Source organism: Paracoccidioides lutzii (genome assembly GCF_000150705.2).
Source record: "Paracoccidioides lutzii Pb01 unplaced genomic scaffold supercont2.8, whole genome shotgun sequence".
In the NCBI taxonomy this organism is placed as follows: Eukaryota; Fungi; Ascomycota; class Eurotiomycetes; order Onygenales; family Ajellomycetaceae; genus Paracoccidioides; species Paracoccidioides lutzii.
In genome coordinates this window covers 826011-852917 of record NW_015440954.1, presented here as the reverse complement: position 1 = coordinate 852917, position 26907 = coordinate 826011, and the positions used below count along the sequence as shown (strand labels likewise).

General features: G+C 45.2%; 8 protein-coding genes across 8 annotated transcripts; 3 read left to right on the top strand and 5 right to left on the bottom strand.

Moving 5' to 3' along the window:
- Window positions 1-389: 389 nt before the first annotated feature.
- Window positions 390-3842, top strand: PAAG_03211 (ral2 protein; the record flags this gene model as incomplete). The annotated part of the gene is made up of 1 exon (XM_015844884.1): window positions 390-3842. One exon carries the CDS (start codon window positions 390-392, stop codon window positions 3840-3842), a length of 3453 nt encoding a protein of 1150 aa, XP_015702090.1.
- Window positions 3843-5101: 1259 nt separating this feature from the next.
- On the bottom strand, window positions 5102-7765 carry PAAG_11716 (hypothetical protein; the record flags this gene model as incomplete). The annotated part of the gene is made up of 3 exons (XM_015847312.1): window positions 5102-5284; window positions 5388-5855; window positions 5963-7765. The coding sequence occupies 3 exons, from the start codon at window positions 7763-7765 to the stop codon at window positions 5102-5104; spliced, it is 2454 nt and encodes an 817-aa protein (XP_015703101.1).
- A 2349-nt stretch (window positions 7766-10114) lies between these two features.
- PAAG_03209 (transparent testa glabra 1) lies at window positions 10115-12503 on the bottom strand (the record flags this gene model as incomplete). The annotated part of the gene is made up of 4 exons (XM_015844883.1): window positions 10115-10557; window positions 10633-10704; window positions 10759-11365; window positions 11451-12503. 4 exons carry the CDS (start codon window positions 12501-12503, stop codon window positions 10115-10117), a joined length of 2175 nt encoding a protein of 724 aa, XP_015702089.1.
- A 493-nt stretch (window positions 12504-12996) lies between these two features.
- On the top strand, window positions 12997-14280 carry PAAG_03208 (pantetheine-phosphate adenylyltransferase family protein; the record flags this gene model as incomplete). The annotated part of the gene is made up of 1 exon (XM_002794617.1): window positions 12997-14280. One exon carries the CDS (start codon window positions 12997-12999, stop codon window positions 14278-14280), a length of 1284 nt encoding a protein of 427 aa, XP_002794663.1.
- A 1933-nt stretch (window positions 14281-16213) lies between these two features.
- PAAG_03206 (hypothetical protein) lies at window positions 16214-16504 on the bottom strand (the record flags this gene model as incomplete). Its single annotated transcript, XM_015844882.1, has 1 exon — window positions 16214-16504. One exon carries the CDS (start codon window positions 16502-16504, stop codon window positions 16214-16216), a length of 291 nt encoding a protein of 96 aa, XP_015702088.1.
- Window positions 16505-17413: 909 nt separating this feature from the next.
- PAAG_03205 (F-box domain-containing protein) lies at window positions 17414-19094 on the top strand (the record flags this gene model as incomplete). Its single annotated transcript, XM_015844881.1, has 2 exons — window positions 17414-17804; window positions 17914-19094. 2 exons carry the CDS (start codon window positions 17414-17416, stop codon window positions 19092-19094), a joined length of 1572 nt encoding a protein of 523 aa, XP_015702087.1.
- Window positions 19095-20015: 921 nt separating this feature from the next.
- On the bottom strand, window positions 20016-21701 carry PAAG_03204 (C6 zinc finger domain-containing protein; the record flags this gene model as incomplete). The annotated part of the gene is made up of 3 exons (XM_015844880.1): window positions 20016-20858; window positions 20930-21295; window positions 21441-21701. 3 exons carry the CDS (start codon window positions 21699-21701, stop codon window positions 20016-20018), a joined length of 1470 nt encoding a protein of 489 aa, XP_015702086.1.
- Window positions 21702-22789: 1088 nt separating this feature from the next.
- PAAG_03203 (protoheme IX farnesyltransferase) lies at window positions 22790-24379 on the bottom strand (the record flags this gene model as incomplete). The annotated part of the gene is made up of 1 exon (XM_002794612.2): window positions 22790-24379. The coding sequence occupies one exon, from the start codon at window positions 24377-24379 to the stop codon at window positions 22790-22792; it is 1590 nt and encodes a 529-aa protein (XP_002794658.2).
- Between the last annotated feature and the right edge of the window lie 2528 nt (window positions 24380-26907).

Genomic DNA, 26907 nt, shown 5'->3' with positions numbered 1-26907 from the left:
CCAGGCAATTTCAATTTCAATTTTCTCCCGCTCCTCGGATCCGATACATCTCATCACCCGTTTGCTATTCTATATCTAAATTCTGTACGATTTCAAACAGTAATTTGCAAATCCTGCCTGGCTAGGCCTCTCATTTCATCTGCCTACGTCGTTCGTTCCATATCCCACTCAGCCAACTTGTCGTGGTAGTGCACGGGGCAAGGTTGGACAAAGGAGCCAACACTTGACCAAATTCTCTCATTCGTATGTTTGACAATGTGATCTTCTCTCTGATTTATATAAGATTTGCGCCCACCTATTTCCTTTTCTATTATGTCCTCCCCTCACATCCCCTCGTCGAATGTGACCCCTCAAACCCTTACCATTCCTCTGTGACCATCCGGCTAACCATGACGGGAACAGGCTCAGGACGTGAAACCGGAAAATCTTCTGCAAAAACCAGTCTCGTAGATGCGGGTGCAGAGTCATCATCGACACCACCCCTTCCCACCCCTCCACTTACACCGGACAGCTTCAAGCGGTTTGCCTCCATAATTAAATACTTTCGTCCCAACCAGACCAAGGCCCGCAGCAGCACCATCTCCACTACTTGGCCCTTGAGGAGATTTGCTTCAAGGGGCTCCTCGAAGACCTCAACTGAAACCATTCCGCGCAATAAAATACCTGATGAGTTCCTATTTGCGACCCAAACTACTCTCAAACTAGCAGATCAAGATCTCTTTCGACGTCCAAGTCTACCAGTCCCCGCTGCGGTGCTAGAGCCTGGCTTAGGACAAATTATTCAGCTAGAGGGGAGATTTTGGGAACACCAAGAGCCCAGGGAGGCTGTTGCTCGAGAGACCCAATCGCTTGGTAGCAGGGGCAAAGCTACTCCAACCCAGGGCATTGATCCTGTTGGACAAAGTCTGTCGCCAGCTAAGACGTGTATAGCAAACGCAAGTGTCGAGTCGTTGCCTATTCGATCACCCAGAAAGTTTGACTCGCCAACAAAGCCAACTGCTAGCGCAGATAAGATGATGGTATCCAATCCTCCCAGCGGTAGACAGCATGGAGCCTCCCAAGAGCATAATGCCACCCTGAATCCTCCCACTGTAACATATTATGGTCAACCTCCACCGTCACCTTTGCCCAATGGTCAAAATTCATCGTCAGGTCCAACGAATTTATCAGGCTTGGTATGCAATGTTCATCGAACTACGGGACGGGAGCCGCGTCCGCTGGCAGGGCCCTCTAGTACAGTTCTAGGGGATAAACTCTATGTTTTTGGAGGACGGGTGCAGTCTAGGAGCAGGCCCGAGTTATTGACTAATGAGATGTACGAATTAGATTTGATACGCCGCCATTGGACTAAATTAGAAACCACAGGAGATATCCCGCCTCCCCGCTATTTCCATTCAGTATGTGCTTTAGGTGACTCAAAACTAGTTTGCTACGGAGGAATGTCTGCCAAACCTGCTGTTCCAAGTCAACCATCATCAACTCCAAACCCAAGCGGCCAGCAGGCAAGCCAGGAAGCACAGCAGGGAGTTGTTCTCTTGTCAGATATACACATATTTGATGTGCCCAGCAGAACATGGACTTTTATTCCAACTTCGAACAGTCCCAGGGGGAGGTACGCCCACTGCGCGACAATCCTACCGTCTGTCGCCGCCTTCGCCTCCTCGAATGCACCACTGTCCGCTCTCCACCATAACCCTTCTTCGTCTAATCCTCATCAAGGCTCTATAGGCGTAGAGATTGATGGTTTTGGGGGGGCTGAGATGATTGTGGTTGGTGGTCAAGATACGTCGAATCATTATTTTGAAGAAATAAACGTTTTCAACTTAAGAAGCTTAAAATGGACCTCTACATCTTCCCTTGATCGAAGCTGTGGAGCCTATCGAAGTGTTGCTACTCCATTGCTTGGGGTGAGCGCTTCTGATATTGGAGGTGGAGTTGAAGTGGAAGGGTTTCGAGATCCCACAAAACCGGATGCTCAAAAACCAGACCCATTATTGCTGATATATTCGAATTACAATTTCTTGGATGTGAAGTTAAACCTACAGCTCCGTCTTCCTGATGGAAAACTTATTGAGAAACCCATGCATGGTCCAGTTTCACCTCCTGGCTTACGGTTTCCCAATGGCGGCATTATTAATGGCCATTTTGTGGTTAGTGGTACATATCTAACATCTTCGAAACAAGAGTACGCCATGTGGGCTTTGGACTTGAAAACACTTACGTGGGGCCGTATCGACGCTGGAGGTGCCATTTTCGGTCATGGTAGCTGGAATCGCGGTGTCTTATGGAGCCGGCGAAGCACATTTGTCATTCTGGGACATCGGAAACGAAGTCTGGTTGAAGATTACAATCATCGCCGTATCAACTTTTCACACATCTGTTTTGTTGAACTCGAAGCATTCGGTTTGTATGAGAACCCTCGACGAAATGCACCAACCTCTGGGTATGCATCTGTAAGCAGTCCTATGATACCTGCATCACTGCAGGCAAAGATTTCGCAGCAAGGTGTTGGTGGTCGACCGCTATCTGCTGCAGCGGAGGCTCTAGGCCGGATGGCCCAATCACTTCGAGAGTTGTCGGATATGGAGCTGCTCACTCTTGGCGGAGAGCGTATTCCCGTCAATTCGCACATTTTAGCACGTCGCTGGGGGCCATACTTTATTCAGCTTCTCCGCGAAGCTACAATTGCAGAAGAAACAATGTCAGATGCTGCTACTGTACGGCAACAGAATCCATCTCACCCTAGTAGAAATTCCAGCATTACCATAACTCCTTCAATTGGCAATAATAGCACCTATTCTGCCGCTACAACCCTGGTCGGTCCCAGTGGCTCTTCATCCAGCCAAAAATCAGCACCATCCCTCTTCCCCAACCTCGAAATCCCATCTGCACACACTCTTACACCAACCTCCCGTCCCAGAACTCTATACCTCCCTCACACCTATCTTACCGTCCAACTTCTCGTCCAATACCTTTATACCTCCTCCCTCCCTCCACCTGGCTCTCAACTCTGCACCCCTCAAATACTCTGCTCTCTCCTTCAACTCGCGCGTCCCTACCAGGTCGACGGTCTCCTCGAAGCCACCGTCGAACGCCTCCACCAAGTGCTAGATGGCCGGAACGCCGCCGCTGTCTTCAACGCCGCCGCCATGGCTGCTGGCGGAGGCCGTGGCACAGGATTCACCAGCGGGCCTGGTGGAACTCTTGAAGTGTTGAACGGCTTCAATTCCCGTTCTGGCGGCATCTCCTCTGTCACAGAACCAATGAGCATTCTGAACCTCAACTCCAACTCCTCTGACACGGAATCCGCGGGAACTGGTCGGCCGTCTGGAGGCACAATTGGCGGCAGCAACGCACCTGGACCCTCACACAGACGCGCATCAAGTGCCCAGCGTCCCGCTAATCTTCGCATCAATACCACAAATCTCAACTCTAGAAATGTCTCTGCGGCAGGTCCTCGTGGCCGCAGTCGTGCCGAGTCTGTTAGTAGTGCGGCCAGCACTGCCACGTCTGCGTCCACCAATACCAGTGTTAGTTATACAGATTCCATGGGTATGGATGATAAAGATGACATGATTATTGGTGGTGGCGTTCTTGAACGTGGGCGGAACAAGCCTGAGCGGGAAATTTGGTCTGGTGAAATTAGTAGCGTTGTTGGTTTGCAGAAGAGAGGGTTACGCGGATTGATGGAGGGGAGACGTATGAGAGAGAGGAGCGGGAGACCGGCTAATACCTCTGGCAATTCTGGGGGTGGTGATGATGGAAGTGCCAGTGCTGGTGGGATGTCACAGCAGACTCCCTCTACAGCTACTTCAGGCATTGTTGTTAACGCTGGCGGGTAAATAAGAATGGAAATCTATCCGCGTTCGTTGGGGCTAAGACGACGATACCGGCAAATTTTCACTATTCCTGTAGTTTCACCTGCCTCCCTACTCCCCCTTTTTATTGTACTTCCCATTTTATCTTTTTCTTTTTCTTTCTTTCTTTCTTTCTTTCTTTTTCTTTCTTTTTCTTTTTTCTTTTTTTTTTTTTTTTTTTTTTTTTTTTTTTTTTGTTTCTCTTTCACCCCCCAAAACATTTGTCCTTGAATTTGACTTCCAATTGTGACTCTTCTCCTGACAGTGTTGATGGTTTTCTGTACTTTATCATGTGTATTTCCCTTCCTTGTTCTCTCACTATTTCCATGATTTTCCCTTGAACTTGGATCTACGCTCTATGAGTTTCTTCATCACATTGATATGTCCATATATCTCTTTCTCTCCGCATAAGCGGGCCATCCGAAGTCAAGATGCAAGTCCAGCCCGTTATTTGGGAAATGAAATTCCCGGCTAGGTGTGTTATCCATGTAACTTGCTTCTATTCTATTTATTCGCAAATGTGACATGTTGTCATCCTGAGTCGATATCAAGTACGAATTTAAGAGATTTGCCCAGGTCATGCATGTATCGACATAGATATCAAGTTTATTCAATTTTTCAGCACTCTGGACGCATGTTAAAATGAGCTAGCTCAAAATATCCTTGTGCAGTATGGATTAATTAGGTCATCACTGATTTCGTCTGTCGGCGAGTTAAAATTAGCGTCATTGTTCTCACCGCACGGGTTTGACCAATATGTTGTCTGGATTGGCAATTCTGGACCAATAGAGGATAAATAACAGCTTTGCAGAAAAGGCACGCTGCTTGTGCCTAAACTTTAGAAGGGGAGATATAGAGCTTCCGCAGCAGTGTTTTTTTGAGCTTGCTGGCTGTCAGTACACTGATGTAGATAAAAATGATGAAATGCCACAATAGGATTCTCGAGATACAGGTGTGAAACTGTGCAAAGTCATCAAGGCGGTTCGCATATATCTTTTTCAGTAAATCATCAAATATTTGCTCTGTGAACATGCATGTCCTTGAGTTCCTTATCTACAAATCGAGGTCAAGAGTTTCTTTGGCATTTGAGGAGAATGCCATTGTGTCTGAAGAAACCGGAAATGTAGTTGAGATTAATTTATATAGGACAGAAGATAAAAAACGGGAGGAGAGGGGAGGAAATCGCACAAAAAGGTAGAAATGGTAGTTGAAGGAAGAAACAAAGAAAACCCAATGTTGTAGATTTAACGCCCTGGAACAGCTCTCGCCAGCACTCTTATATTATCCACAAACCCTTTAATAAGTTCCTCATACTGATTTTTGGGATCCCCAGCAAGCGCCAAGTCACCCTGGCGTCGAATTTCGGCAGAGGAAATTTCAATTTCGAGCTCATGTTCAAAATCAGATTGGGGATTGTTGGCGAGTTCCTGGATTTGGCGTTTGCGTGGTTAGTTTATTGAAGGGAGAAAGGAAGGAGGGAAAATAGGGCGGGACAAAGAAGTGGGAATGATTTCATGTGTGAAGACATACCTCTGAGATAGCGACCTGTGTCAAGTCAATCTGATACGCCAAATGTCTATAGCTCATACGATCTTTACATCTGGCACCTCCCCTTGGAGCACCAACCCCAGACTGCAGTCCCGTATTTCCTGGTAAACTGAGCTCACCAATATCGCCTTCGAAGTTCATTTCAAGATTGACACTGATTCGCCAATCAAGACAGGTTCTTGGGCTAAATACATCAAGATCTGCAATGCGGCATTTGACAATGCGAGCTAGGACGGCCCCAGTTCGCTGGTCCGTTGTGACGCGGACTTTTGGTTTGTGACGGGGATTGAGATGGTGTTGGATTATTGGGGGGAGGGAGGAGGAGGAGATATCGTAGAAGGTGTCACGTTCCTTTTTGTGGGCATAGGTCAACGGGATGCGGGTGCCCGGTTGAGAGAGGGAAGATTTCACGGTGTCGTTGAGAAAATCGTTGAGAGCGCGGTGTTGGGCCTGGTGTAACTTGTTAGTATTGTCCCTAAAAGGAAAGACACAAGAACTGTGGAAGGATATGTATGGAGGTCGTTAGGTAAGTATTTTAAAAATGAGGGATGGCCCACCAAAGACATTGAGCTTTCAAAGCCAACTCGTATACTGGGATCATCTTTTGCAAGGATGCATTCCGTAAGAGCAGGTATCCGGACGCGCTCTCCACGATTCCTGTCAACCAATAGGCCCAGTTTGGCTTCAACTTCGAGAATGGCATCTTGTCCCACAGCGGATCCTCCAGCGGGGGCTGCTCCAATGTCTCTCCTCATCACAACCTGCTGAAACAAAAAGTCGCATATCAACTTTGTAACTTCTTCGTGGGGGATTACTCCTGTAATTGACGGTTCCCATGGGCCCAATGAGGAGCCTGCATAGTCCAAGGGCGCGGGACGAGCAATTGGAGCTCCATTGGTTGGGGCTTCCCCGTTTGTAGTGCCAAGAACTTGATGCTGGGTACGTGGGGCCAGGGAGCGATTTTTCAGGGGAGCTTTGTCCGGTAGAGAGTCGTGTCTAGGAACTGTAGATTTAGAGGGAAGAGAAAAATTGCTTCCGGTAGGTATTGCTGGTGGATTGCCGCTGGTTCGTGGAGCTTTGCGTGCGTAGGTTGGAGGTTCATCATACCGCCTTCGTTTCCTCTTGGGGGCGTCGGATGGTAACTTAGATGTGTCCATTGGTGGATGATCTCCCTTCCCTCGTTGTATGTGACTAGGTATAATGGATGAGGGCAGATCACTTCGCCGTATACTTTTGGTAGGGGGAGATATAGTTGGTGGACGACTAGAGCTTAGAGGTTGTGGCGTTTTCGGAGTAGTGGGCGGGTGTTGTAACGGTTCTGTATAACCGGTATAATGTGCGTCACCAGAGAAATGGGCGGCGTTGTTCCTACTGTTTTTCCACGTCGTATCATCAACGTCCTTACGATGTGGCTGAGGAGTGTGATCATGAACACCATTATCACTCGATCTGCTCAGATTTGCCACTTTTGTTCTTGGACTAACACTGACGCTCCGCACCTCTGGTGCTACCGAGTATCGTCTTCGATGCTCGCCACCCGTTCCCGGATCGTGGCGCGCAATGACTGGAGATCCTGAGTCCCTCTTATTCCGCGATTGGAGATCTTGACTGCCCCAGGAGCCAGAGAGAGAACGCCGCTGGGAATCGAAACCAGACGACGGGGGTCGAGATTGGTGAGGAGAAGGGCGGGAAAAGGGTGCCGATGGGGCCTCTAGGGGAGTTCCAGGGTGGGAACGGTGCTGGCTTGGGGAGAAGGGTTGTGATTGTGGTTGTATAGACTGTTGTTGTGGCGCTCCAACGTTTTCATGAGGAGGATACGTGTAGCTATGGGTGGAGGACGGAGTTTGGATGGAGTGAACCGACTGTGAGCGCTGTTGTGGAAAATAAGATTGCTGGGTCCCGGCACTTAGAGTTTGAGGGGTATACGGAGAAGATAACTGCCCGGCAGATTGATTGTAAGCGGAATTGGAGGATGTAGGTGGGAAGGGATCACGCGAAATGGGCGGGTAGGCCTGTGTCTGTATGGCATTTGGTAGGGTCGGCCCGCCCTGAGAGTGCGGGCCAGAGCTTAACGTGGATGCCGACAAATGTTGATAAGGTGATTGCGCGGACCCGTAGGATGAGGAACCGCTTGAAGATCGATGAGGGCGCTGGAGGGGCGGAGGTGGCGGTGGTTTGGCGCGGAATTCTGAGGGATGTTGAGGTTGTCGAGTCGGGTTAAAAAATGAGGCCGGAGAAAGGTTATCGCGCTGTTTGTTGGGGCAATGGGAGTCCAGATCGTGACCCGGAGGTTGGTGAGGGGAAGCCGGGGATCGCTGGACACCAGCAGCGTCGTTGTTGATGATGGTGCGCAAGTCCATGATCACGGTAGCAGACACAGCGAGCTGCCTCAACAGAGCCACACATTTATTTAACCACGGGCTACAGGGCAGCTCTGGTCGGCCCCAAATGCATTCAGACCACCAATACGCTGCTGCAGTTGGGGGGAGAAAAGCTGGGCGAAAGCAACGCGGGAGTTGGCTGGCAGGGGGATAGAAATATGGGAGTTGAGGATGTTGTGGATGTACGTTCAATGGTTTGGTTGTTTCCTGCGTGCGGTTGAGGTTTGGCAGCTTGAGAGCGCTTGCCGTTTTGGGCGGAGTTCGATGGAGAAGGAGCAGCTTAAGGATAACGTGATCGAGGCTGGGCCAAAAGTTGGAACTGGGCAATGTTCGAGAGAACTGGATGACTAGCTGTATATATATATGTGTTTATGCATACACCCGTCGGGTAGATGTGTTGGATCTATTTACGTCTGCGAAGAGGACAGAGAAGCAAGCATATTACCGTGTTTGCTACAAGCTGGAGGCTGGAGACATTCTTGAAATATCTCATCTCTTGCTTCTCTTGTCCTCCATCCCGCCTACTCCGATGTCCCTCGTGGGGTCGCAATATTTGTCCTCGGTGTATCCTCACACTCAGCATCGCCTCTATTAGGATTGCGGCCGATCTGAGAGGACAAGCTGCACTGAGACTCCCTGCACAGAACACAGGCGTCTGATTTTATGCGTGGGGTTTGCATATAGGATCCTGGTCTCCTATTCTCCTTTCCGGTTCTTTGGAGATTTTCACTACCGTGGATGACTCATAAGGTCATGTGGTCCCCATACGTTTTGCCTTGTGTTCCGCTCGGGCTGGCAAATACGGCGGTATGCTGTTGTGCAAGGGCGCTCGCTAGTCCCGTACATTCTAAGTTAACTAATTAGTTAACTGGTTATCTCTAATACTAATCAAACTAGAATGCAATTGAATGAAAGATGTTGTGTCTAATGCTGAATATTCTTCACTCATTTTGAAGTGAATAATCTGGCATCTTAGCTTGCTGACCTGCTCTTTAAAGGGAGCTGATTACACTCTCATGTTGTCTATTGGATGTTTGAGCTCTGATGTTGAATTGAACTTGCTCTGCCTGTCACCAGAAGCTCAAATCTGGGCTCAAGTTCTGACTTCCTTCTCCCTTTGGAAGAGAGCTTAATGCGTCGACATAACCGCCTCTAGATTGCCATTGGTCCTATGTTTCCTTCAACATTGGGTCAAGCCCTACAATGACCAACATGCCCCAGAGAAGGTGGATTTGGTAAATGGCTGGCTATCCTTGATGTCTTGCGAGGATGGGCCTGCTCTGTGGTCTTCGACTTCCAACTCTATTCACATTCACGGATAAAGACTTTCGTGGTATGGAGATTTTGTGATTGTAACTGCATTCATTCTCCATCAAGCTGCCAATTATCATTCATGTTCCCAATATTTTGTTATATCATGTCATGGCTACCGCATTTTTCATAGTCTCTGGCTACGTGCCCTCCCATAAATCAAACCATTGAAGCTGCTGTGGTGTAAGCACACCTTTACTAACACCTTTTCATTATAGGACTTTGCTTATTGTTTATCGCTGTTGTTCGTCTGAGATTCTACAACTATTCCACCTGCGTTCTTTTATATATTATGTGACCGAATGGCGAGCTTGATCGATTGCAAAGGTTGGCTAACCTCGAGAACGACTATGTAAGGTGGAAATCGGGTCACGTGACAGAAGGGTTTCGACATATGAAGGTACCGTCATAACCTTTCGAATGATTGGAGAAGAATGAATAAATTATTCAGGGCGGATGTAGAAGATTATTGATGATTCTTTTATTTTATTTTATTTTATTTATTATCTTTCTCTCTCTCTCTCTCTCTCTCAGAAAAATTAAGCTGGAACACGAGAATGAATGAGAAACCTGGGACCAAAACAAACCAGGGGAAAAGAGAAAAAACATTGAAAGAGAAACAAGACAAAAAAAGATAAACATTCATAATTCATTATTATTTCCATCTTGAATGTCCGTTCTCCATACCCAATCCGACACAAAAAGGAGGTTCGTGGGTGGTTGATGTCTAATGATGGCAATTTACTAGAGGAGAATTTCTTCATCGCTCAAAAACCCAATGAAGCACGTGAAACCAAAGGACGGGGGAATTGGGTTTAGACGGGAGATAAAAGAGGACGTTTATGCATATAGAGACAACTCCACAATAAATAATCAGAAACACCAACAATAGGTTCCTTAAGCTCTATGCGCCAGTCATATCACCATCTCTTCCTATTGCCAGCAAGAAACAAAAAAATTCATCACCCCGGGACGTCTTAGTTGTCTCTTCATCATTTTCAGCCCTTGAGCAAAATATCATATAGATACGCCCCACAAACCGCGGCCACCGCACACTCCCACCCAATCCCTTCCAGCTCCAGGTGGCCCAGCAATGCTATTATTCGCATGTGGGGCCCAACTAATATTCGAAACCTCATACTCGCACTGCCACGCAGCGGCCGGCCCGCGTTCTATGGTATTGGGTGCATTGGAGGTAGCACCATGGTGTGATGGGGGAGGTGGTGGAATAATCGATGCGGCATTGCTTTGATTTATGAGATCCCAGATCAAGACAAGTGAGTCGTCTGCTCCAGAGGCGATTGTTCCGCGGCGCGCTGGAGACCATTCAATGCAATTTATCGAGCCAGCATGACCTTTAAGTTCCATGAGTGCCTGACCTGGTTGTCGGACGTCGAGGATGCGGATTATGTTAGAGTCTTGGGAGAAGGTGCCAAGGAGATGTGCGTCGTGGGGTGAGGCTGCGAATGTATGTTAGATACATATACATCCTTTTTCGTGGCCCACAATATAACACTCATAACAGAATTACTTACCTGCTATTCGTAATAGGGGTGGAGGCCAAGACATGTTGTTGGAAGGGGGCGTAAGGTTTCCAGGGCTCGTTACTGGATATGACGTGAGTTTGAGGTAATATATGTTTGGAACTAACTGCGACTTACGCTTTTCATTCTTCTCGGATGGTTCGTATATAATCGTGCTATGTTCGAGGCTTCTCAAGTCAAACATTCGGACACTACCATCTGCACCACAGCTAACAAAGACATCAACACTATTGGCACAGAATCGGACATCGTAGACTTCCTTATCGTGTGCAATCAGCTGGGTTTTAGCCGTCAGTGTAGGAATGTCCCATATGGTACAAGTCGTGTCAATGCTAGAAGTGATTATTAGACTTGGGGACACAATATTCCAATCCAACGATGTTATTGGAGCGGTGTGTTCTGGAGATTTAGAATTGGAAAGAAGTGCGAGAGGAGAAAGCTTTTGTACTGGCTGGTTCCTAGACTTGCTTGATCGGTTTATAGAGTTGCTCATAGAGTAGGACTGAGAATGGGAGTCTGCTGGTAGTGACCAAAGCCGTAGATGATCGCCCGAGGTAGCTAATAGATCAGTTGATTGCTTCTGGGACGAAGGTGGCTCCCATAATATCCTTGTCACCGGATATGAATGTGTAGCCTCCGCAGTCTTAATGAAGTCTAAACCAGGGTTTCCGTCTGGAGATTCTGGAACATCGGCAGAAGCGCGCTGGCTACTTAGAATTTGAATCTGTAACGATAGTTAGTTATACATTTCTGGGATAAAGCCAACCACTGTCGCCAAATTAGCCTAATGTTCAGTGAACCCAACATACGTAATTATGGCTGTCTTCAAGGTAGCTCCCTAGTGCAACCTTTCCAAAGGAAGACCCGCCTGGTGGAACAGGCCATTTACACCAGTCCAAGGCATATACAGCCCATGGGGCGAGATAATTGCTATTTTTAGGGTATTGCACATCACCATTATTGTTTCCTGTCACTGTGCTGCCAGCGTCTTCCGACATTGTAGTATCAATATGAGGTCTGATATCAGCCAAACCGAGCGGTGAGAATGGTGATGTCTGAGGCGTCTGTGGTGCATAAGTGGTTGACGTTGATCCTATGTACTTCCCGCTATCAGGCGTGCTCCCGACTTGCTTATATTTTTGCTGATCATACACGGACGGGCTGGCTCTTGAGTAAGCCTGTGATTGGTTTGACTGACTGGATTTTGAAGGCGTGTTAGGAGAGATCGGCTGCGTGGCTAACGACGGTAGCGATTGTAGAGCTGGTGCAGTGGTGATATTGGCCGGACCCGCACGGTTTCCGGGCCCCGGTTGCAGTACTCCTGGGTGTGATGTCGTGTTGTTATTGGTGTTGTTGGAGAATTGGGAGAGCTGGATATTGATCGATGGCGCGCCATAGTCAGGTGCAGAGGGAAATTGATGTTGGCCCTGAAGGGGGCCATTCGAGCCTAGCGAGTTGTTTGGTGCAGGTATGTGTAGTTCCTCTGGCTGCCGGGGAAAGTTTGGTTGCCGCCGGGGACCATTGAAGGACTGAGACGGTTCCGTCATAGTAGAATTTGACGACGCAGTAGACGCAGAGTTACTTTCTCCCGCCTCAATACCTGGGAGCCGGGAGAACCTCGTATCTGCCAGGTCCCCGCCACTATTGGATCCCTTAGGATGATCGTTGGAGAAATAGAGGACGTCCGATCCTTGGGAGGTAGTGTTGGAGGGACCAGCGTGCAAGCTTATGGTGGGAGCAGCAACAGAACCTAGCACCTGGGTAGCGTGTAACATTCCATCAGTAGCACTAATGTGACTTGGGTGATCATTTTTTGCACTTCCTGTTGAGTAGGGGAGATGGCGATGCTCGTTCAGAGGCATATTAACCAGCTGAAGAGGGTTTGGGGGGATTTGATATCTCGACCTCGACGTCAACGCTAGTTACTTGGAGCGTAAATTAGCTTGGCTATAATGACTAAGCAGCAGCGGCCTTGGAATTGCAAGTCATTGTAAGTCACGTGATTATATCCCGTTTGAAAGGTTCCAATCTTTTAATTGGCCAAAGATTTCCCTCGGCTCATTGTTCGTTCGAGTGGTTGGGAAGAAACAACCCCGCCAATTGTGTATAAAGACCAGAGAAAAGGTCGTATGAAAAGGAACGGGGATACTCATATTAACCTTGGTCCGGATTGATAAATTTGCCGGTCTGAAATGATTGCCAGGTGTCTCTACATGCGCCCGGTGCCTAATCTCTACGACAAACGTCCGTTCGTTCTTCGATCTAAATTTGTTTTGCCTCATCCACATTTACGCATGATCCCGCTGTGCTCTAAATCAAGTTCTTATATCCTGGGGTATGTGAATCTGGAGTGATATGGCGATTGGCAATAACTCTCGTTATCATGAGGCATTGCTGCTGCTTCCTGGCACCCCTTCAACCTCGTTCTCTTCGTTGAAGGCTGCATACGGCCCTGCACTGTCAACAGTCCTTGCCGACCTCTCTCGTCCCATCAGAGGAACTAACGGCACTGCAGTGTTAGATATTGGAATCACCATCCGTGGGCTGGCTGCACCGGATTCTGCGCCACGAGGCAGAGCTTTCGCGCATTTGCAGCACTTGTTGGCTTCTTTTTATAGACTCCTTGGAGTGATCAGTGCTGGGCAATCCGTTGAGCTGGATGGCCCAGGTGGGGTAGATGCGAGGGTTTTTTTTATTGACGACGAAAACAATGATACCACCGGCGAAAATGAAACCAACGACGAGGGCTGCACCGAGATTTCCCGTCCTAGAATGGGCCCAATCATTCGACTGGCTGATTTCACAGTTTCCGGTCGTTCCTGGAGAGTAGTGTTTTCTTTGGGGACAGTCGAAGGGGATTTGCTCTTAGATGCGTTTACCCTAACACTAAACCAACAAGGGCAACCAAATACGGCTCCCATTATTCGAAAACTTGCGGGTTTGACAGGGTTAAAACCGCCCCATGTTGTTCTTGAAGAACCCGAACTGCATCCGTGCCGTCATTATTCTGTAGCTGTTGGAGGTACTTTCGACCATCTGCATGCAGGGCACAAACTTCTACTCACGGCAACCGCACTTGCCGTCGATGCAGCACCTCCAAGGTCTTCTAAGCCAACTCAGAGGACTATCATCGTTGGCATCACGGGGGATGAGCTACTGGTGAATAAAAAATATGCAGATTTCCTTGAAAGCTGGGATGAACGATGGCGCGGTGTTTGGGCGTTCCTGGAATCAATAATAGATTTTGCGCGACCCCTTGGGGATCAAGCCACCAACACCAGCGCCGGCAACCATATCGAGCATGTCAATCATCCCGGCCCAAATGGCAAATATGTCCGCGTGAGAGTGTCACCGGACTTGGATATCAAATTTGTTCGGATTTCTGATACATTCGGCCCCACAATCACAGACGAAGACATAAGCGCTTTGGTCGTGTCCAAGGAGACTCGATCGGGCGGTAAGGCAGTGAATGACGAACGGGAGAAGAAGGGGTGGTCGAAACTGGAGATCTTTGAAGTTGACGTCTTGGATATTGATGACGATGAGCGCAAGGGAGAGTCAGGAGAGAATTTTGAAAGCAAGATAAGCAGTACTGAGATCCGTCGACGCCAAATGAACTTGGCCAAGGGGAATTTATGAGGATGTGGATCTTGCCACTTCAATAAACGTCGTAGCGATCGGACCAATTTTGAATGTATGTGAGGAGGATAATACATATTTATGTTTAGAAGAACAAAGTTCTTTTCAATGTGAACCGGTGTGGACGCGCGATACGTAAGCTGGCGAACCTGTATAGATCAGGCGCTTATACTTTCCCCGTTGGAGGACTTGAGATCAAAGCCGATCTCCTGTTTAATTAACAGTACATCATATTTGTGCTTCAAGAGAAATAGACGGGTCCTCATTTTGACTGGAAAAGGTCGTTCGCCCGTCGACTAGGTTTTGGCTCTTGTGAAATGCGGGGGTTGCTGTAGTTGCGTCATGATATTCAATAATGCCCCCCTTACGTTTGCACGAAACGACTTGAAATCTATTTTTTGGTCCTTGAGAATATTTTGTCCGAAAAAGCTAATAGGGCACATCCGGATACGTTTGACAAACAAAACAAAACATATAGCGTTATTATTTTCTTGAACGAGTCCCACACTTTTTTGGCGCTTTTGATAGTGAAAAACAACCCTAAAATAGTGTTCTATTAAGAATGATAAAACAAGTCAATGGCATGCAAAAGGGGCTGAAGAGAAAGTAAAGAAAAAAGCAAAGAACATAGCCGAAGATATCAATGTAAAGGCGACTTTTCCCTTTAGCAAAGATTGAGGAGTAAGAATGGTGAATAATCGATGGATAAGGTAAAATGAATGGGGGGACCGAAAAGCTGAGTCAATCAGAAATCAGAGAAGAGAAAAAGCAACGAATAAGAAAGTCTGCCTTGAAGTGAAGATAATTCGTCGAGGGAAGATTCAGGTGAAGAGACTGGATTGTATGCAGCAAAGATGCAACTGGGCGGCAAAGGATGGTGAATAGATACTGGGCCGTCAGAGATTAGAAGTTGACAGCTCTATTGAGCGATGCCCCGTCTTACTTCAGACATTTTTGCACTATTTTCATGTCCCGTTGCTTCTAGTACTAAATAATAGGAAAAACTCATAATCCTTGCATTGAAATGGTTGGCGAGAATTCTCGAGAACAGAAACGGGGCGAGTTAGGCGGATTTGCAACCTGCTGTGGAATGCAGATGATATAGGGCAGCTCTGATTGTATGCATGTGTGTACATGCACAGTAACATACAGGGCTGCGAGGTACGAGGGCCCGTGCTGGACAAGGGAAGAAACGACATTCTCAAATTGCCAATGATTATTAAAGTTCGTTGGGGGTTCCTGAGTTGTCGTCACCAGTCCCTGTTCTGTTCCGCCCGCGAGGGGTATTTGGTGGGGAATGTGTTTCACAGGCTGCATATTTGCGATGGTATTGAGGAAACATAGCGCAAAAATGTGATGTATGCGCTGTACATGGACATGGACATACATACGTTGTGTCCATGGATGTTCGTCTGACGGTAGGTATATCGGTAAGAGGCATCTTGGATGTTTGCTATCAGGGGTAACTAATCTGTCCCGTGTAAGAGATCTGTCCCGCGAGGGCAATGTAGCATGGCATTAGTCCATGGGAACATGTTACTTTCTGAGGATGACGATGATGTAAATTGCAACAGAAAGCTTAAAATAAAAAATAAAAATAAAATAGAATAAAATAAAATAAAATAAAATAGGCCAATAAAGTTAAATACTGTGTGTGCAGTTTGGCATAAATATCCAATCGTACGGTAGACTAATTACAACATGGCGCTTACCAACACGTCAAACGATAAACCCTACATAATCAGCGTTAGCCCTGAACCTGCACCTGACTCCACCACAAACAAACAGAGTGAGAAAGGAAGGTGAGTGGTCAGGGGTCTATGAAAATACACTGTATACATAGGCTGACCACGGCCGGTGTTACCTATAGGCAAGACCAGTCTGAACGAGGTCAGGTAGTCATTTTCAGATTCCATGGTCAAATGACGGCACATCACTTCTTTAGGTCAGAACTGAACCCGCCTGTGGATTTCAAGTCTCGACCAACCCACCACCGCCCTCCCCCGGCCCCATCAGACCGCATGCCACCCATGTCGTTGTTGTCGGCTGGTCCACGATGGTGATTCGCCATCTGAAGCATAGACCAGTCGAGCAGCGGGGTTTGCTTGGTGGGTTGCAAGGACTCTGCAGCACTGGGTCGTGCATCCGCTTGAAGGATTTTCGGGAGGTCTTTAGGGGCTATTTCTGGCTGGGTTAACGAGAAGCCAAGCTCTGCGGACTGCATCGTGTCAAGACCAGCACGATGACGCTCTTCACAGCCATTTGCCCGCCACATCCGTGCCACAGGCTCTGGCGCGGACCCAACCCTCGGGCTTCAGGTCGTTTCTGGATTCGCAGCGGCCCGCATACTGCCGCAGCAGGCTTGGGATCTGCTGGTGCTTTTCCGGTCATGTGACTGGATGGTGTAGTGGCAGCTCTGGTGATTGGCATCGGTGAAGCAGCAGCCCAGCTCACAGCACACGTTTGTCGCTGTTACTCGACGGCGGAGGCGACGGGATGGAAGCGCCTGTGCATTATATTGGTCTGTAGTTATAATACCGAGTCGCCTGTGTCCAAGTGAAGGGGACCCTATCAGCTACGGCATGCTCATTTGCTGCCATCTCTTCGAGCCCTAAATAGTGTTTGCCCCGACTTGTCTCCCCGTTTCCACGTCCCGTCCTGAGCCATTATAAGACCCTTTTATGTTGTTTCTGTCCTCAGTCCTGTTTAAAGTTTTGATTTTTACCTTCCTCTCTGATGGTTGAACGACGGTCTCATCACCACACCTTTTACCGATACGATCACTCTAATTTTGCGCCAAATAACTTCCAATATTATATATTTATTTCCAAAAAATAAAAAAGAAAAAAGAAAAAAGAAAAGAAGAAAAAGAAAAAGAAAAGAAAAGAAAATCCCATCCCAAAAGTATAGAAATATATACGGTCGCCCCCCCCCCCCCCAACCTCTTCCCTTCTAATAACCCACTAAATCACTGTCACTGAAAGAAATCCGCCAACCTGTCAGTTTTCTGTTTAGTTGGTTCTTTTCCTTTTTTGCCTTTTTGCCGCTGCGCTTAGGGCTCTCCCATAACGAGCCCGACGAGCTAGATTTTGAACCAGCAAGAAAGCCACCATCTGTGTCCCAAAACCCAGTGATGGACGAGCCACGAGGTATATTGGGCCTTTCAAATGAGTTGTTCAAGGAAATCTTAGATCATTTGGCTCAAGATTCTGAAAAATGCATCAACGTCGACCGTCGTGCATACCTCTCTATCGAGAGTTTCAAGCGCCCAAGCCCGCCTGAGCCAATACCCCTCATTTACGATAGTAAGAATGGTTTTCGGGAAGATCATCGAACTGATATCGACCGTTTCAGGGAGGTGTGCAAACGCTTTGCAGACATAGGCGCTTCTCATAAGTTTAGCCGCGTTGTGGTGCGGTTTTCTGAAAGCGCATTCCAGAAACTGGATATGCTGTCAGGTTCTCCGCATTTGGCAAGGCACTGCAGGAATTTCACGTATATCATTCGGTCATTTTACGTTGAAGGTTGTTCATGATATCTCCAATCGTCCCCATTCTTTTCACTCCACGCATTTTTTTTTCCAGCCTTGGTGTGTCTAACGCATCTCTGTCTTTCTCTTTTCGTCCCGTTTAGATCGAGACAGACTCAGTGAACTGTTCTTAGCGGCAGATTCCAGTAATTTAAAAATTTCCGAGCACCATCGCCGGCTCGAGGAACAAAAACTCCTTGTCAACACCAGCGAAGACTTGGCATCTCTAAAGAGGGCAATGGCAGCATTCAAATCACTCCAACATGTAAAAATTTTGAAGGTCCAGGACGAGACGGAACGGGAACTTTTGCAATATATCCATCGCCATGACAGTGCGCAAGACCCATTAGTATCATTAGATTGGAAACCAGCATGCACTCGTGCAGTACAAACACTTGCAGTAGCCCTTTTCGAATCACAGTCCCCTATTAACAGATTCTCTGGGCCACAGATAAATCCCCAAGCAGCCCTCAAATTGAAACAAGCACCTATCCACATGCTTTCCGCCCTAGCTGTCAAGCTGACCTGTCTGGAAATCCACTTCGATGCGGCGGGACATGTCAATGGAGAGATGCGAGAATTATCAGAAGTTTTTCGCACTTTATTCATGGCTGCCAAAAACATGGAAGCCGTGCACCTAGGATTCCCATCGAGAATACCACTTGACCTGCGCCTGGAGGATATATTCCACAACGTATACTGGGAAAAACTACGTGCTTTCGGCATACAGGCCTGGCGTTTGGACTCCCAGGAAATTATCGATTTCGCGCGACGACACCACAAAACGCTCCGCGGTCTCCGGCTACGTGACGTCCTTCTCAAAGAAGGGAATAGGTGGAAAGACGTCCTTTCCATGCTACGCGAGGAGATGGATATTTTGGAATGGGTCAGCCTGCGACGGATTGACTATTCCAACGCCTTTGATGAGAAGTGGGCGACAAGCGCGAATATATCTGATATCCAGTCATTCCCCAATTCTGACAGCGAGGATGATGATATTTTCGATATTCATAATGTGGAAAATAACGACGATGACGATGACGATAGCATTGGCGATGAATCAGATGGGATGAGTTCGCATAATGCGGACGATGGGCCTAGGGCTAACCAGATTGAGCTTTCACCAGATACTGCTGTTTCGTTGATATCACCCTTTTCACACTGGACAACGCCCCTGATGTCGATATCTACCGAGGAACTGGAGGACAATGGGTTCAGTGTGGAGTATCGACAACGGAAACTGTGGGAGGCGTGGGTTATTTCGAAGTCAAGATACAACAAGTAGTGTTGTTCTTTGGTTTTTCTTGCCTTCTGACGAGGTTATGGCTCTTTTATTCCTTTCATATGATTGCTGGAATGTCATGTCACCATTTAAAGTCCACACTTTTACGCAGCGAGTGTTGTTTTTGGTTTTGTCCCTGGCTTTTCTTTTTTACTTTACCTTCTTTCGCGACGAATCTTTCTTGTTTTCTCTGTTGCAGCTCCTTTATTTTCAAAATTTCCCCCCTGTGATTTTGTCTAACAGACGAAAAATAGCATTTCGAATTGTTGATTAAAAGCCCCTGTTGCAAATGCAAAGGGTCTTCCAGAGGGGTTGTACATATTCATACCTCATAAGGGACCTTCTGCCTGCCAGCCAGCTGTTCACTGTTGCCGCCAAGCTATCAACTCTTTGCGAGGTGTGGGATTTGGAATGATAGGTTTGGCGATTAAATATAGTTGTATATCCAAATAAACTAAATTTCAAAATGGTTCCTGGCTCAATTGCAACATATCAACGCAGAAGATAAGAAATCTCTTAGCTCCCTTTTACCGGTGAGCTAGGCAAAAATCGTGGAATCTAGGTATACGGGAAACATGAGAGCTGTTGTGGATCGGGATTGCCTATGGAAACCAAAAGAGATAATTTTTAACATTCACAAGAGGAAGATACAATGAAAGCCTTGAAATCCGTTCATAGATTGATGCTTGAGTGTCAATCTCGTTTGAAGAGCGAAGACAAATATTGTAGCCAAGGAACAGAGCTGTTCTGTCTGAGCACGGAAACATGTTGTGATATTTAGTGCATGTTAATGTGGAGGGAGATTGGAGCAAAGTCTACCAGATTTAATCACACTTGAAGGCATCTTCAGTTGCGAGAGAAATGATAACAGAGTTATTGGGTGCCGTGGACACCGGAAGAACTCTCGACACTTCTGCACTACTCTTAAAAGAGGCACACAAGGTCAATATTCACCTCAAATGTCGTGCATTCTCGAACATGTTTCAGAAGATACCCGCAATGCTCGGCTGGGTATTCAAGCAGCTTCAGCATTCGAGGGTCCATGCTATGTTCTAAGAACATGCAAACAGCGACACATTCGGCATGAATCCTCGGTTGCATCCACCACTGATTTTCTTGACACTTCTTTGCTAGCCAGTAGCCTAAGATGAGAATTGCTCTCGGGTCTTTCTTTTGCAAAAGGTCAGTATAATCAGGTAGCAGCCGGCCCATGAACGAAGTTAGTTTGCTCGAGTTTTCGTTACAGGGCACCAGATTCAGTAACGGACTAAGCATGCGAAGTGGCCAATGATAAGGGTTTGTTTCTTCAGTTGTAGTTTCATCGATTTCACAAAGTTCAGCTAGAGCAGGGTGAAGACCCTCAGTGCCTGGGCGGTGGTCATCAAATGTGTGGTGTTCGTCATCAGATTCCATAAAGACTTTGTACCAGATGCTCTGAGACAAAAAAGGGCCTGTGAATCTGAGGAGGTGCCTGAGTCCAGATTGGACGAGAAGCCAGTTTAGAGCTTTAGGGTCCGGTGAGAAAAGCCAGGATTCCTCCGGCTTGTACTCTTCTACCGCGAAAGAGAGAACGCCCAGGAGCAGACAGGTCGACATGAGACCATCCATGTTATGCACGCCAATGGGAGTAAATAGCTCTTTCTGATACAGATTGATGGCCCGCTGCCAATGGTAGCTTTCGGCCATTCTGAATGACGAGCCCCATGAGTGTAATCGTCTGAGGCTGGTTGTAGCAGCACCCAGAATAGCATGCATGAGATATGGAGTCTAAAATAATTAATGTTAGGGTCGTGTGGGATCCAGAATTTAGAAAGAGAATGGCATATGATAGTAACTACCTGAAAAGCTACACGCAACATGTCCCCCTTTGCCACATCTTTACCGGCCTCGGTAAGGCCGGAGTTTTCGCCTGGGAGGGCTAAAAAATGATAGAGAGCTTCGACAGAATCACGATGAGCAGGTTTTGTGATAAAATTACTGAGATCATCGTCAATACTGGGAGGAAGTCGCAATGCTGAGTCTATTTTGTCCGCAAGGTCGGCAATGGCCAGTGAATAGGTGGTGGAATCAATCTCATAGACTTGAGAAAACTCCTTTGCTAATCGGAATGTAGATTTTGACTTTGATTGGAATTCCATTACCAAGTAATCACAGGATATGCCATAAACGTCACACTTTCGGCAGCCTGGTTTGGTTTCATCGCACTGAAAACCATGGATAAATTACCGTCAGATATACTGCATCTAGACCCAACACAAAACACGCTACATACGTTCCTGCATCTATGCAGACTAAGGACCTCCTGTGCAACCAAGGAAATGAATAGAATTGGAAATGGAAAAAGCATACCTTAACCCTGCGTTTCTTACAATTACAGCAGCCGGTCCTCGATTTCCGGTGAGGTTTCCGGGGACGGAAGATCGGGTACTCCACAGGTTGGATGACTTGTTGCTGCGATGACTTAATCGGCTGTTGCCGTCGTGGATCTTTGACGCGAAACACCACCTGATTTCGAATAACACGGTTTAAAGGAGTGGCCAACTCTTGAGTGTGCTCTTTATCTTGTCGACGCTGGGTGGATGGGGATAGAGATGATTTTGGTATGGACATGATGTTTCGAGGTTAGATTGAGACAAATTGTGGTTAAGCGTAAACGATAAGCGGGTACATCTGAACGCCGATAGCAGTAAGCCAGAGCTTATACTGAGTAGACTAGGTGGACATGCCGTATATATAAACGCTCTGGCTGAATACAGCTGTTAGCAAAGTGTCCTTCACCAGACATCAAAGTTACCTGATATATGGTTAAACGAGGTACCAGGGCGAGACAGCATGGATGTTCACAGGATATGACAGATTCAGCCCTCACCCAATTGCCTTGTAAACCTCCATACCATCGCCATCACCATCGCCATCTCCGTCGGGTCCATCTTCATCGACATCATCAAATCCTTGTGATGATGTTCTTGCAATGAACTTACATCCGCTAGTCCCAGAAAGGAAGGAATTCGTTTCCGCGTGGGGAAGTTGGTCCTGATTGGCTGATCGTTGCCCCACGTTATTGGTTTGGCTGACTAAGGAGGCTTTGCATGGGGCAGGAGGCTTTGCATGGGGCTCACGTGCAACCTCGACAGAAAATGACTCTTATTTTCAAAGCTTTAAGGGGGTAGGTAGGTTTGCTACCTTTTCGAGATAAAGGAATTTTCAATGGCAACTTGCTTAGTTGTCTTTCTTCGTTGATGAAGGCTTCTCCTTGCCAAACTCCATGTCCATTGGTTCCGATACGTTATTGTCACTCAGCAACACTATGATCGCGTTTTGATGGCGCAGTCAATTCATTTTCAGCGAAGTTTTAATGTGCAAACTGAGAAGGGGCATCAACGTCGACATTCTCTAATCATGACACTGAAGATTCAGCTCAGGTCATCATTGATGCCCTGCGGGTATTCCTGTTTATCAGAAGAAAGATTTTTATATCACCCTACAACGGCGTTGGCTCATCCAGATCCCGAGTGGAGAGACAGCATATCTGTACCAATTTAGACGCATATTAACATCTACGCATCTGTTTTCGTGACGCGGTTAAAGTGATCACAGGCAATAAATTGTTGCGCCGATAAGTATATACGAAACACATAATATAGTGTACAGGTACATGTTCTCTTATTTCTCCCCTCCCGATATGAAGAACGATATGGTCACGGTATCGGTTTCATGGGCAATGATGCATCCGCGGGAACATTGCCCTCCTCCTCCATCTCGTCTTGTTCGAATTCTTCGTCCTCTATATCCTCCTCATCTTCGCCAAACACCCTTCTCCACACCCCATCCCAAATACCTTTCTTAGTAATAAGCGTACCAACCATAAGTAACGGCAAATGCCAGACACTAGCCCAAAATAGGCCTCTTGCGCTTCCACCTGCTCCTTGAAATTTCCAGAACCGATAAGCTTCCTTGGCTAGCCAACAATTGACTAACGTTCCCCCAATCAAGAATCCTTTGTCGACCACACCAGCCCACCAAAGACCAGCGCACAATGGAAACATGAGGATCGAGTAACGAAGGGCCACCCGGCCATTCCGCGCGGGATTCATCCACGCAAGCATTTTGTAACCTGCGTTCTTGTACTCCTCGCGAATAGTGTGGGAGAGGGAATTGAAGTGCGGGAACTGCCAGGCGAAGAGGATTGCGGCCATGAGCCATCCACCGGGGCTGTCAGGGCCGAAGAGGAGATCGCGCCAGGTATCATGGCCAGTTGTAGCGGTTTGGCCAGTGGCAGCAATCCAGCCCATTAAAGGTGGGATTCCACCGACAATGGCGCCTACCCAGGTGTTTATAGGAGATATACGTTTGAGGGGGGTGTAGACGAACGCGTATAGGAAAAGATTAAATGCAGATAGAGCAGCGACGGTTGGATTTGTGCCCATATATAGTGCGATTATGCCGACGGTACCTGTGAGCGCGGCAAACAAGAGAGCAGCCTTGGGGGAGAGGAGTTTGCGAACGAGGGGCCTGTTACGGGTGCGGGTCATGCGGGCATCGTGTTGTGGCTCGAACAACATGTTTAAAGTGTTGGCACTTGCGGAAGAGAGAAATGTACCGGTTGTGAGGTAAAGAAAGGTAAGAGTAGAAGTAGAGAGAGCGGGGAGAGGTGTCACTGATGGGTCTAGCGCTAGCAGCGTTGGAATAGGATAGAGGCCGTAAGCGGTTGTAGCGGTGAGAACAACGAGGAAGGACAGGTTTGGTTTTGTAAGGGCAAGGAATGTTGCCATTGTCCGCCGCAGAGAAGTCTTCGGGAGAGATGAGGATATGGTGGAAAGGCGGGTTGAGGCATCAGGACGAATCTCATATTTAGAGTTGGCTTCCTGCTCAGCCTTCAATCGTTGCCGTCTTCGATGCGGAAGTTCTTTGGGGGAAGTAGCAGGTGATCCATGTTTCCTGTTTGCCTCAATTGGTGTGCCGAATGAGGACTGGGTATCAATAGAAGGAGGTACGGAGTGAAAGAGAGCGGAGCGATCGGTATGTTGTGATTCTTTTCTTAACCGTTGAACGACAACACGCTGAGACAATGAACTTCTGGGTAGTCCACAGGAAGAAAGGTAGGCTTGCTGCAAAACTTTAGGCAAAATTGTGGCCCGATATTCCGCATTTTGCAGGACCCTAGTTGTGGAGAAGCCTCTCCGCGAGACATCCGCTGGCTGCGAAATTAAGAGGGTGAAGCAGCGGGAACAAAGCGCGGCAGCGTCCAGAGCCACGCCAGTGCGTAACATTAACAACGGAAAGGCCATGGCCAATCCAGGTTGCACTCAATTGGCAGCCTGAATCAACAGAGGCCTCGCCATTGACATGGCAATGCGTTAGGTGTAACTTGATGTTGATGCTGAAGTCTCGACGTCGGGATTTCTTCAAATTTGCTGAATGGGATATCTTGGATTATCCATGATGAGTAATCACTCGCGTCATTCTGCTAAGGATCATGTGACTTCTAAGGAATTGTCCTCGCCATTAGTTCAATAGACTATGATTGCGATTGGGCCTTTATGCCAGTAGTTTAACTAGTACTCACATGTAGCATTGTTTTTTATCAGGTTATAAAGCCCTTTTGTTAAGAAGAAGCTGTAAATAATATGTAAGAAATATTTTCATGTATTATTTAATATGTTTTAAATATTATTATTATTCATAAAATTAAATATTTAATTTATTAATAAAATATATATTATTTTTTAAAGAAAAAATAAATTTTTATCAATATTTATAATAAACTTCAAAGAAAATAAAATAATATTAAATAATAAATTCAATAACTTAATTAATAATTAATATATTAAATAATATAATAATAATAATAATATTCTTGTTTTTTTTTATTTAAGAAGTATATAATTAATGATTATAATATTTATCTATTTATATTAGAATTTAACTATAATGTGTAGAGGGTTAAGCTCTAAGAACTAGAGACTAGTCCTCCTATATAACAAGGACGAATTGCTTGGGAAAGGGAAGAAAAGAATGAGATGAGAACATGAGCTTAAGCAAGCTCGCGTAGCATGATCACGTGCGCACGTGCAAACGATGGCTAGGCTGAGTCAGCCAGCCAGAGCGAATCTAGGGGTTCAGCCCCTTATATATAGTTCTTTAACAAGTATTTATTTATTAATTATTTATTTTTCAATTTAATATTAATAATAATCTTTTTTTTCATAATAATTTTATCTATTTTGCAGAGACTTAAAATGAAAATCCCTTACTTTTTACATTTTTCATGATAATAAATGATCATATCTCTAATAAATATTATATTTTGCAAAGTTTTAAAAGCTAATTTCTTTTTATTTAATTATCATACTTATTACTTATTTGATTTATTCATTTATTGAGCTCTTATAGATATTTTTAAAGAATTATTCTTATTATTTATAATATTATTTTCTTTAAATAACTTTATATTTGAATTTTTTATCAGTAAATTTATTATTATAATCTGTATTTTATTAATACTCTGACTTTATTACTAATTTTTTTAAAATTTTTCTTAAAATTATTGTATTATATTCTTCTAATATTTCATTTATATAAATTTATATATTTGATCAAACTATATATTAATTTTTTATATCTAATTATATTTCTTATTTTATTAATCAAATTTCTTCTAGAATTATATCAGTGCTTCTCAGATTTATTAATAATATTAATATATTGAGAAATCTTCTCTTATCTATTCATAAATATAAAGATAATTCTTATAATTGAGATTTTTTTTGATTATAAAAGTTTATAATTTAATAATTTTTTTTTAATTCTTCAGAGTTTATTTTTAAAACTTTGATATATTTTTATATAAAACTCAAATTAATAAATATATAGCAATTTATTTTATAATTTATTAATAATTTTATAAAAATAATATATTTATTAAAAGCTATCTTAATATATATAGTAAAAGAATTTTCGCTTATCAGTTTATTTATGTTCAAAGTCTCTAGTGTAATTATATTATCTAAAAAAAGACTTCTCTCAAACTTATTTTTTTTTGATTTAATAATAATAGTTTCAATATCTACTTCTTTTCTATCTGTTTCTTGCTTTTATAAGTAATTTTATATTATATAATCTCTACTTTAGCAGTTGAAGTATTTTATATTTTTTGTTCAATTCTTATCTCTTAGTCTATTTTTAGATACTTATGATAGTATATATAAGAATACTTAAAACAAATAAACTAAGTATTAAAAGAAAGTATGAGAAGCTCTATAACTAGAATTATAGAAGAGTAGATATATAGATATAGTAAATATTTATAAGAGGCTGAACTCTTAGATTCGCTCTGACTGGCTGACTCAGCCTAGCCATCATTTGCACATGCATACATGATCATGCTACGTGAGCTTGCTTAAGCTTGTGTTTTTATCTCATTCTTTTCTTCCCTTTTTCAAGCAATTTGTCCTTGTTATATAGTAGAACTAGTCTTTAATTCTTAGAGCTTAATCCTCTACATTATAAATTGCTTCACTCCTTTCATTGATAGATCACTGAGAGTTTTAATTCTATATCATAAAGCTCAGCAAACATGCTGATATATGACAGGCTATTGAGAGTCTTAAATTCTGCATCACAAAGTTCAGTAATAGCACTGGTATATGAATAGACTGAGTTAGCAATTGTACTAACAAATGAATGAGCAATATTGAAAATATTTAGCTAAACAAGATAAAGCAGCAGACTTGTACAATGAATATACAAATGAATCAACATGAAGCAATGAGTAGAGACACCCTCAGCAGCTTCAAACAACAATAGATGACCTTTC